General features: G+C 42.8%; 1 protein-coding gene across 8 annotated transcripts in view; it reads left to right on the top strand.

Annotated features, from left to right (window-relative positions):
• LOC139762341 (dachshund homolog 1-like) overlaps window positions 1-12,500 on the top strand; it is a 223,882-nt gene that overhangs the window by 100,282 nt on the left and 111,100 nt on the right. The window contains exon 2 of one of the 8 annotated variants that reach the window (XM_071687025.1): window positions 7,075-7,086. The exons of the other annotated variants lie outside the window; for them this stretch is intronic. Within the exon in view, the coding sequence (XP_071543126.1) occupies window positions 7,075-7,086 (12 nt within the window). The remainder of the gene's footprint in view (window positions 1-7,074; window positions 7,087-12,500) is intronic. 8 annotated transcript variants of the gene reach the window in all.

The following is a 12,500-nucleotide window of genomic DNA, read 5'->3' as shown; positions in this document are numbered from 1 at the left end:
CAACCACCTTGGTTTCTGCCAACAGCGACCATGCTGCCAACAACCAGTGATTAGGAACAGGTTGGGAGGTTATGTGTGGTGAGGAGTTTGACATGATTATATCGGCTGGCCAACTTAACAACGTGATTAATCAATTCAGAAAATGAAATTACTTCCAAAAAAAAACAGCGAATAATAATAATACAAAAAAAAAATGGGGAAATATTAATTGGAAATATTGAGTGATTGGACTAATTTCTTAAGTTGAAATTTGATCTGATGAAGATGAAAATATGGTCTTAAATTTGCTTCCTCAACTTAGAATTATTTCCTATGACCACATCGGACACAGACCCTTGTCAAGTCTGCCATTAGACCTTGTGGACCATCTGACTTGTCGAAGGCACGCCCAGGGGGGGGGAGGGGGGTTGTTAGGGGAGGGTTGTTAGCCGAAATCAGACTCGCTGGTTCCAGAGGGTCGTGACGAACACACACCCGACGATTCTTCCTACCTGCTAGCTGAGTGGTCCTGGGCTCCGGGGTTAACCCAGTCCAAGCCTCATCATCATGAGATCCTCCCTCTCCTGTGAGGGCGGGAAGACGAGAGCGTTCTTACCATATCCACCAAATCATAGATAGAATATGCCAATATCTCTATCTATCTATCTATCTATCTGTCTGTCTGTCTATGTATCTATCTATCTATCTCTCTCTCTCTCTCTCTCTCTCTCTCTCTCTCTCTCTCTCTCTCTCTCTCTCTCTCTCTCTCTCTATATATATATATATATATATATATATATATATATATATATATATATATATATATGTGAAGGTAAAAGCGCAGTTTAGAGGTTTAGATCATTTAATATAATCATATTATTTTTCTATACATGCAGCACTACGTGTTTCACGGAGACAGTCCTCCTCATCAGCTACAAACAATTCATAAATGCCCAAACCAACACCAAAATTCCTTCATTCCTGTGTGCCAATCTTGACTGATCGAGAATATGACCGAGGCGCGATACGGAATTTTGGTGTTGGTGTTTGGGAATTCAAAAAACTTGATGGAATTGTTTGCACATGATGAGGTGGCTTGTCTCCATGTACCGTTGCATGTAGAGAGAAATGACATGTTAAATCAGTCTACTTGATCGGAGGAGGGCATTTCATTTCTGCCAGTTTGTATATATTCGAAAAAAAGAAGGTATATTGAGACTCCGTGTCGTGTGTTTGGTATAGGGTCACTGCTGGACTGTGTGTGAGGGAAGAGGTCAACTGGCATCACTTGTTCGCATTATGTCAGCGAGGTGGCTGGCCTGAAGATTGACCCCCAGACATCATATAATGCGATGGTGCTCCACAATCACATAATGAATCTGGCTCCAGAATATACGTTTATCCTGCCAGCGAAATTTATGAACGTACAGAACATCTTCCAAGCATGAGTTTCAACCTGGAGAGTTTGATTCCAAAGTTTCTCAAACTGTTTGGAGAGATTTATATGATGATCGGCAGAAAGATGCGCTTAGTATAAAAAAAAGTTTAATAATTTTGAGACTGGTTATGTTACATTGGATTTGATCTTAAATTCACATCATCTCACTTCATACATTTATAATAAAAGATCAGTTATTGCTATTCATGTGGGCTGCATCTCAAGATATTATCCTTTTCCCTCAGTACACATAAGATTAAGTAACCCATGTAATCCACGATAATGGTATTCAAATCGATTGCTTTACGCACACCACTATCACCTGGAAAGTTACATAGGATCAGAACCAAATGGGCGGTCCGCCCGCCTTCCATTCCTTCTCCAACTTTCCCTTTCTGTAATCCTAGCTATTCTGTTCATCACCATCTTTAATTACTTTAGTCTTCAGTAATGATTATAGATGGAATGGCAGAGGCAACGTGCGTAGACTGTACATGTATGTATGTATGTATGTATAGTCTTAGAATCATCCTTCACACCTCAGTGTACAAGGTGATCCATATCAATTGGTTGCTGGATGTTCCCAGTAGTTAACGACCTTATTGGCCGTGGTAGTTACTCTAGGCCATTTATCCCAAATAGCCAACCATCGTAGAAAATGGTTTATAGGTTGATAAGACCCTTCGTATTTCTATGATAAGCTGCGGAACATTTGAGAATCATATTGATCACATAGAAGATGTGATCTTTGTTTTACGTTCTTGTTTCTCTTTATGACTAGGTTAGACAATGTTCACATTCATGTTGGTTATTTGAAAATATCCTTTGGAAATGGCGTGCAATCCTGCCCTAATCCCGAAACACACACACACACACACACACACACACATATATATATATATATACATATATATTATGATATATATTTTCATACATTCGCCATTTCCCGCGTTAACGAGGTAGCGTTAAGAACAGAGGACTGAGCCTTAGAGGGAATATCCTTACTTGGCCCCCTTCTCTGTTCCTTCTTTTTGAAAATAAAGACGGGAGAAGGGATTTCCAGCCTCCAGCTCCCTCCCCTTTTAGTCGCCTCCTGCGACACGCAAGGAATACGTGTGTGTGTGTGTGTGTGTGTGTGTGCAGGTGCTACCGGACTCCGACCTCGAGGGGTAACACCGCGAAAAAGAAATCGTCACCTTTGGTGAGGCTTTATCATCGGATGTTCGAACGGTCTCGTCAAAGACCTTTTCACTCGAAAGGAGTCCACATTTCCCTGCTACTGATATGAGCGTAGCCTTGGACCACAGGACCCTTAAAAAAGAGGACCTGGGTAATGCTAGGGCTCATGCTTAGAAAGGTGTCCTAGCGTGGTTAGTAATAGATAGAATTGATTAGATTCACACAATGATATCAAGGGAGGGAAAACTGTCTTTTGTGCTGTGCTGCTATCTTGAGCTCTTGTTAATATAACACAACGACCTGTCGTGTTATCTTGCCCCCGACACAAGATAACAAAACGCCAAACATTTATTAGGACTTAGGAAGCCTTGTATTTTTAACCCTTAAATCACATCGTTGCTAAACTCTCTCATTCTTATGAATTGGTGTAGTGGACGACACTTGGCAATGATCGTGTCGTGCTCTAGTGTCGTTCCGTCGTTGTGAAGGGTCGTACCGCCGTGTTCTAGTGTCGTACCGCCGTGGTAAAGGGTCGCACCATCGTGTTCAAAGCTCGTAAGTTCGTACTTTTGTGCTGAAGGGTCGTACCGTCGTGCTCAAGGGTCGTACCTTCGTGCTCAAGGGTCGTACCTTCGTGCTCAAGGGTCGTCCCTTCGTGCTCAAGGGTCGTACCTTCGTGCTCAAGGGTCGTCCCTTCGTGCTCAAGGGTCGTCCCTTCGTGCTCAATGGTCGTACCGTTGTGCTTAAGAACTATAGAAGTTAATCAGTCTTTTCGATTTTGATTTTGGGATTGATAAATTGCTGTTTACTGATCAATTAACATAAGGGATTAATGGTCCCAGTTCATGAATATCACAGATCGAAAATCGCTTACCTAACCTCACCTGAAAATCCCCACAATATATATATATATATATATATATATATATATATATATATATATATATATATATATATATATGTAAAGTATTTGCTTAATGATAGGCGAATTAAATCAAACAATGTAACGTCTTCGAACATGCGGGAAACAGCGATCAATAATGATTATATATATATATATATATATATATATATATATATATATATATATATATATATATATATATATATATATATAAAAAGAATTATTTTACATCTATTCCAGAAGATCTTTTCTACAATCTATTTAACCAAAATAATCACTGTGCTTCACTGGCAAGATGCGGTTATATTCACAGTAGAAAATGGGGGGAGAGAGAGAGAAAAAAAAAAGAAAAAGAAAATACAGTTTATAATGAATGTATCAGGAAGAAAGATGGCTGTAGGATTGGGGTGGAGGTCGCCTCAACCTGGAGGTCGGCGGGTAGTGTCGACCTGGAGGTCGGGGGTAGTGTCGACCTGGAGGTCGGGGGTAGTGTCGACCTGGAGGTCGGGGGTAGTGTCGACCTGGAGAGGATTGTGGAGGGGGGAGGGGTCGACCTGACGTAGGGGGGGGGGAGGAGGCGTCGACCTGTACGTGGGTGTTGGAGGAGTGGGGATGGTGGGAGAAGTGTAGGGGGGAGGAGGAGGCGTCGACCTGTAGGGGGTGTGTTGGAGGGGTGGGGATGGTGGGAGAAGTGTAGGGGGGAGGAGGAGGCGTCGACCTGTAGGGGGTGTGTTGGAGGGGTGGGGATGGTGGGAGAAGTGTAGGGGGGAGGAGGAGGCGTCGACCTGTAGGGGGTGTGTTGGAGGGGTGGGGATGGGTTGGGGGGGTTGGGTAACGTTAACTTGACGGGGTAGGGGGTTAGTTCTCTCGGGAAAGATGGGGGGGGGGAGGAGAGGTTGTTGTGGGGGAGGGGGTTGGGGTGGTTTGGGTTCCGGGGGGGTGGTTGGGGGTGGGGGGGTTGGTTTGGGGGGGGGGGGTAAGTTCGGGGCCGCTTTGATACAAGCCTTGCCCCTCTGCTTTGTTTATTTACCTTATTATAACGAGTCGCTAATTGCTCGTCCATCCTGTTAGTCTGCCCCGTGGGAAAAAAGACTCCTGGTGAAGATTTGTGTTGTTAAAGATGAGATCAGCAAGGATGTGGCTCCTCTCTCTCTCTCTCTCTCTCTCTCTCTCTCTCTCTCTCTCTCTCTCTCTCTCTCTCTCTCTTATTAATGGACCCAAAAAAAAACCTCCCGGGGATGAATCTCGCATCAATAAATGTTTAAAATGACTTTGATGAAGGTGATGAATGCGATTAATCACAAGGAATGAACACTTGGGCGAGAATTGTGAGGGCAGGAGCTGAAGGGAGGGAAGGCCCGGGTGTGTGTGTGTGTGTGTGTGTGTTTCGTGTCAGTCACAGTATATACTTCAGGTCGGTGCATCTGTTGTGTCTGTTCTGTCTTGACCTCCTCCTCCCCCTCTAAGAACTCATTATTGAGCCACGCTGCTAACCAGCTTTGTCTGTTTTGATTATAACACGTCTTTCCCAGAATCCTCAAAGGCTGAAACGCCATCACCAAATTGCACGGGACAGTCCACACTACTGAGACTTGAGTGAGGGATTCCACGGGGGTTTTCTCTCTCTCTCTCTCTCTCTCTCTCTCTCTCTCTCTCTCTCTCTCTCTCTCTCTCTCTCTCTCTCTCTCTCTCTCTGTGGCTTTTGATCGATCGTCCACGACATCTGTGCCTTGAGAGCCTTCCTTCCTTTCATGACACAGAAGAGCCTTGAACAAAGACTGTGCATTATCCTGCGTGCCTAATTCATGAGACACAGAGTATCAGATAAATCATATACATTATCTTGTAATGTTCGGCAACAAACCAGTTTTAGTTTTTGGAGGATCGTTTTCCCCCTTCTTTTTTCCACCCACATTGTGCCACATTATATTCCAATTGTATCTGCGCCCAAGATCTCGGCCGTACTCCACCAATCAGAGAGCTTCATGGAAGAGAAGAGACGGGAGGCGTAGACCGTTGGCCACACCCTCTCCTTACTCCTCAATTATCCGTCATTATCGACCTTTACTGATCATAGACTGTACCAATGGCAAGTTACTTCCCAGTCCAGAAAAGTTAGAGAAATTATTCTCCTTTTTTGAGTATAAGAAGGTTGGAAGGCTCCGGGGAGGGATGGGCTCCGAGGCCGCGTCCTTCAGCTAAGGAGCCGCCTTATATCGGCCTCTTCTACCCCGAGCGCTCGCTCGCCTGCAGACATTGAAGTGGCTGGCTGGACGGACGTACCCCAGTAGTATATGCAGGGCTCCTTCCTCATCTCGCCTAGCTTGACAGTCCAACGGAAGAGGGTTTTTTGCTTTTTTTTTTTTTTTTTTTGAGGTGAAGGCGTATAAAAATGTTAGGGCGGATGATCAGGTTTCTACAGCCGCCTGACAGATGGCGGGCAGGGGTGTGTGGGAGTGTTGGTAGGTGGGTGGGTGAGGGGGAAGAGCGCGGCAGTGTCTTGCACCAATGTGTTTATTATCCCACTGAGAGAGGGTTCCCGGGCGGCCTTCAGGCAGCTCCTGCCGCCCGCCACCCCTCCTTCACCTTCATATTTGGAGCAAATGAGCGACAAGAATTTTGACTTCGCAGGGAATGGAAGCGAAGCCTTTCTTTTTTTTTGTTCTTTTTCTCCTGAAGACAATGATTCATTCCGCCGGACGTTCCATCAGAAAGGACCTCCGCTTGGTGTCTCATTTCATGAGCCAGCCAGCCCGAGATAGCGGCGCCTGCCACAGGTAACGGTGGGTACTCGTGGTGTAGTGATACGCCTGGAGACCATGACTGGCCAGACCCTCCACGTCAGGCAGCACGGTGGCTGGCCACCACAAGAGAGGCGCCTTCATTAGCACACTCGCAGGAAAAAATGGCAGGAACTGTATTGCTCTATGACTGCACAAGTTGGATTAAGTTTTACAACAAAATAACAGTATTGATGTACCTCGTCAATCGTTCACCATAACCGGTTTCACGAGCGCTTACTCTATACACATGAATCATCGTTTGATCCTGGATGTGAAGGCCTTAACCCGTAATGTACCAGAGATCCTTCGCTATGTGTCTTTTTAATTTCTTGTTGCCTTCTTTGCTCTTAACCCGGAGTGTATCTGGATAATGTCAGATGTACTGTTACAGTGTCACATAACTCATCTTGCTCCCCCACTCTCAAGGTACTGCTCTGGTCTCCAGTGCGTGTCTTCAAGGTTTACTCCTTGTGTCAGCCACTGACACCACATAATTTAGGCAGAACTTCTCCGTGTGTTAACCTCCCATGTTCTCCTCTCGTTAACCCTCCCCCGTGACTTCAACCTATGTTCTCTTCCTCCCCCACGTCAACCTTCTCTCTCTCTCTCTCTCTCTCTCTCTCTCTCTCTCTCTCTCTCTCTCTCTCTCTCTCTCTCTCTCTCTCTCTCTCTCTCTCTCTCTCTTCATTCCTCCCTCACCTCTCTTATCCACTAGCTTCCTTATCGTGTTTCATGTCCCTCTCCCTCCGTCGTGTGGCACAGATAATTCAGGACACGTTTTCCGATTTCAGAATCGTATCACGGTAAGGCTTCACAAGACTCCTGCTGGACGTTAAGACACACACAGAGAGAGAGAAAGAGAGGGAGAGAGTGTGTCAGGTGGGCTGCTAAATTAAAGTAGGATCCGTACCCTTCTTATTGTCTCTAGATTGTCTCTCTAGATGAGGCGGAGCTCTAGCACGGGGGGAAAGGGGGGGGGGGGCGTCCTTTAGATGATTAGGGGTTGTGCACTAGTTACCTCACCTCACTAAGGGGGGGGTAGGGGAGGGGAGGGGGGGTAGTAGTATCGGTTTCTAGTAGTGGGGAACCCGCTGTTTTGAGATCACATCAGGAGAGCGAGCATTGAGCCGTACAGCAGCGGGGCTTCGATGTGGGGCATTACCACCAGGTCCTTGGTTCTTAGCCGGGACTCTCACATTACGGGAAGAGGTCATCTTACGGGTAACTTGACCTGGGTTACCCCCAGTTGCTACTGGGGTCATGTGTCCCTTTGTGTGGTCAACAGACCAACACTCGTACAATACACGTCCCTGTGTCATGGCAACTCTCTAAAGTGTAAAGATGTGTTGTACTATATGTAAGTTCCCAAGTGCACTTTCGTTTAATAATCACATCATCAGGGAGAAAGAAATATAACAGTCAGTTGATATACAACGAAGAGACGCAGCACTTGGGAACTTATGTTTCATTGCCCTGTGGATAAGAAAGGAATTTAGTTAATCACGCGCTCAATCGTGACACATATACATACACCTGCACATGCATATATTCACAGGCACATATTCATATTTGCTTATCTTCATCCGTTTTTCCGACGCCACCCCGCCCTGCAGGAAACGGCACAAAAGCAAGAAGGAAAAGAAAAAAGATAGCATACAAGTTCTCCTCTCCACCCCCCACACCCGATCGCCGCCCCCCCCACGTCAGCGATGTGGGTGCGAGGAAACAGACGAAGAAAGGCCACATCCGCTCACGCTGTTTGACCAAAACCACAGCTCCTCATTCACATCCAGGCCCCACATACCTTTCCATGGTTGCTCCCCATTCACATCCAGGCCCCACATACCTTTCCATGGTTGCTCCCCATTCACATCCAGGCCCCACATACCTTTCCATGGTTTACCCCGGACGTTTCATATGCCCTGGTTCAGTCATTGACTGCAAGTCGACCCCGGTATACCACATCGTTCCAATTCATTCTATTCCATGCACGCCTTTCACCCTCCTGCATGTTCAGGCTCTTATTACTCCAAATCGTTTTCACTCCATCCTTCGGGTCTCTCGCTTTTCTTCGTTCCCTCCACCTCTGACACATATATCCTCTTTGTCAATCTTTCCTCACTCATTCTCTCCATATGCCGAAACCATTTCAAAACACCCTCTTCTGCTCTCTCAACCACACTCTTTTCATTACCACACATCTCTCTTACCCTTTCATTACTTACTCGATCGAAGCACCTCACACCACATATTGTCCTCAAACATCTCATTTTCAACACATCCACCCTCCTCCGCATTGCCCCATTTATAGCCCATGCCACGCATCCATATTATATCGTTGGAACTACTGATTACCCTCAAACATATCCATTTTTGGCCTCCGAGATAACGATATTCCTTTCCACACATTCTTCATATATATATATATATATATATATATATATATATATATATATATATATATATATATATATATATATATATATATATTATTGTTGTTGATCCTAACTACTTAAAGGTAAGAATTAGTGTCCAGAGAATGGTAAACCAGCCTTAAGTGAGAATTATTTTATCATGCAATAAAATAAAGTGTTTACTACACAGTAATAAAGTTACTGGGATCTGACGCCAGAAGACATGGCAGTAAAACCTCAGGCGGCTCGGGGGCGGCAAGACCGTGTTTTCTAAGTCTCTCTCTCTCTCTCTCTCTCTCTCTCTCTCTCTCTCTCTCTCTCTCTCTCTCTCTCTCTCTCTCTCTCTCTCTCACATGCTCCACTGAAGGTTTTCAGCCCCTCTGAGAGGGTGAACGGTTTCAGAAGTTCTTGTTAGTGTTTTCTACCTCCGCGCCGTCATGTTATCAGGTTTATCAAGGCACATAAATAAGAGGCGAGGTTTATGGCCAAAGTCAGTCTGTCATTGACACTACATGTGTTTCCACTAGTGGGGGCCCGCGTCTGTCAGGAGGTGGGCAACTTAACCAGATGAGGGCAGATATCTGTGACGTATTGCTGTGACAGGTGTAATTGGGGAGGGAGAGAGAGAGAGAGAGTGCCTGATTTCTCTCTCTCTCTCTCTCTCTCTCTCTCTCTCTCTCTCTCTCTCTCTCTCTCTCTCTCTCTCAACTCTTCTTATCGAGGAAGACTTTTAAGATTTGCGGTAGGTGCCATACCCTGTGTGTGTGTGTGTGTGTGTGTGTGTGTGTGTGTGTGTGTGTGTGTGCATAATTACCTAATTGTACTGTAATAAAACTCTTGAACATTCTCTACTATCATACAATTTTTGAATATATGTATGCTGTATGTATTACCAGTATGTGTGTGTGTGTGTGTGTGTGTGTGTGTGTGTGTGTGTGTGTGTGTGTGTGTGTGTGTGTGAGTCTTCCTCCTGCCTTTTTCCTATTTTGGAGAGATTTTAAAAGCATTTCTCGACATTTGTAGTTTCCACATGTTGACGTACATATATGCCACACTGATCTTTATCTCTTGATAGATATTATTACATTAAGCGACTTACTGATAAGAGAGATGATGTGGTTGTGTATCTGCGCATGTTCTGCGTTGAGCGATACGGTTATGATAACTGACATTTGGTGTTCTATGAGTCTCACGTCACTGTAATCCTTTAGTGAGTTACGGGCGAGCGAGTTACGGGCGAGCGAGTCACGGGCGAGTGAGTTACGGCAACATTTCAACAATTTTATCTCTAAAGACATTGCACTCAAGGGTTAAGTTGTCGTACTCAAAGGGTTAAGTTGTACTCAAAGGTTTAAGTTGTCATACTCGAAAGGTTAAGTTGTTGTACTCAAAGGGTTGAGATATCGTACTCAAAGGGCTAAGTTGTTGTACTCAAAGGGCTAAGTTGTTGTACTCAAAGGGCTAAGTTGTTGTACTCAAAGGGCTAAGTTGTTGTACTCAAAGGGCTAAGTTGTTGTACTCAAAGGGTTAGTTCGTTGTACTCAAGGTATGATGTGATAAGGGACCTCCTGGACCCGTTCTATATAACTTTGAAGCTGCACTTCAATCAGTAGCAGGGAAATGATGGCCTCCTTTGGAGTGAAACCTTCCTCAACGAGGTTGTACTCCTTTCCCTCCACTGACGACGATACAACTTTTCGATGATTTTTTTATTTCCACTCTCATTGTAGTGACGTGTAGGCGGCGTCCGGTAACACCTACCCATTAACTTAAAGAATAGTTGGTGAAATTAATATTACCCATGAAGGTCATTTTCCAAGTGAAGGTCAGAGCTGGTGGCTTGAAATAGAGGGTCGCCCCTCACCTTGATGGAGACTGAATTATCCTATCGCATTCCCAGAGATGTGAAGAATCATAGACATTCCTCGTTTCTCTTTATAGTTTCAGAGGAAGTGATCTATGTGTTGGTTTAGACTGTATGATCGCTAAGTGTTTTGATAAGCAAAAGTTTTTGCTACATTATATTTGAGGTGTTTACTTTGTTGATGTGTATTGGACGAAGCATTTCAGCAGGTTGATCTGGCACACACACACACACACACACACACACACACACACACACACATATATATATATATATATATATATATATATATATATATATATATATATATATATATATATATGGAAGCGGGGGGCTGGAAATCCTCCCCTCTCGTTATTTAATTTTCCGAAAGAAGGAACAGAGAAGGGGGCCAAGTGAGGATTTCCCTTAAAGGCTCACTCCTCTGTTCTTAACGCTACCTCGCTAACGCGGGAGATGGCGAATAGCATGAAAAAAAAAGAATATATATATATATATATATATATATATATATATATATATATATATATATATATATATATATATATATATATATATTTATTCCTATGAGTCCACGGGTAAAATGAAACACGATAAGTTCCCAAGTGCACTTTCGTGTAATGATCACATCATCAGGGGAGATAAAGAAAGAAATATAAGACATCTGATATACATTGAAGAGACATATATCTCTCTTGTATCTCCCTTGATGATGTGATTGATACACGAAAGTGCACTTGGGAACTTATCGTGTTTCATTTTACCCGTGGACTCATAGGAATATACTTGATCGCGCGCAAGATTGTGATCCTTTCCAATATATATATATATATATATATATATATATATATATATATATATATATATATATATATATATATATATATATATATGGGTATGTTTGAAACTATAAACGATGTCATATGGTTGCGAGTCATGGTGTATAGATAAGGATGTGCGGAGGAAGGGTGGATGTATTGGAAATGAAACGTTTGAGGACAATATATGGTGTGAGGTGGTTTGATCGACTAAGTAATGAAAGGGTAAGAGAGATGTCTGGTGATAAAAAGAGTGTGGTTGAGAGAGCAGAAGAGGGTGTTCTGAAATGGTTTGGTCACATGGAGAGAATATGTGTTTTATATATAATACAGTGTAAGTAACATGCCATGAGCAGAGTTTGTTATATATGTATATATATATATATATATATATATATATATATATATATATATATATATATATATATATATATACATATATACATATATATATATTAGAGGCCAATGGTAATGTATTTAGTAAAGGAATGTACATTTGTGCGAAGGAACTCACCGGTTGGTAATAAATGGTAATAATGCCACCTTATAATGAGTTATTTCTAGGTATTATAACAATATATTTACAAGTGTTGTATTAAGAGACATTTTTAGGTAAGGTGCTGAGTTATTTTTAAGGTATGAACGTAAATATATGATATAAGGGAACGTTTTTAAGTATTGTATTAAGGGTTATCATAGGTTGTTGTATCTTAAGTATTGTATTAGAGGTTATTATAAGCTGTTATACTTTAAGTATTGTATTAGGGGTTATTATAGGTTATTATATTTCAAGTATTACGGGTTATTATCGGTTGTTATATTAAGTGATTTATGGGGACTGCGTCATGGGTGATTTTGGGTTGTTATTTACAACATCCAAGTATCGGGTTATAGTCCAACACGTACTTAGGTATTTGCTCTTTAGGCCTATCAAATACCGGTGTCATTAAGGCCGTTATTGTCGAGTTATAATCACCAATCACAATGAACTCTTGAACATTGTCTTCAGGTATGCAATATGATTTCAAGACCAGACATACTCGCAATGTATATATATATATATATATATATATATATATATATATATATATATATATATATATATATATATATATTCCTAT

The sequence above is a fragment of the Panulirus ornatus genome, chromosome 43, assembly GCF_036320965.1.
Source record: "Panulirus ornatus isolate Po-2019 chromosome 43, ASM3632096v1, whole genome shotgun sequence".
NCBI classification, from domain to species: domain Eukaryota; kingdom Metazoa; phylum Arthropoda; class Malacostraca; order Decapoda; family Palinuridae; genus Panulirus; species Panulirus ornatus.
This window is presented reverse-complemented; position numbering and strand designations above follow the sequence as displayed.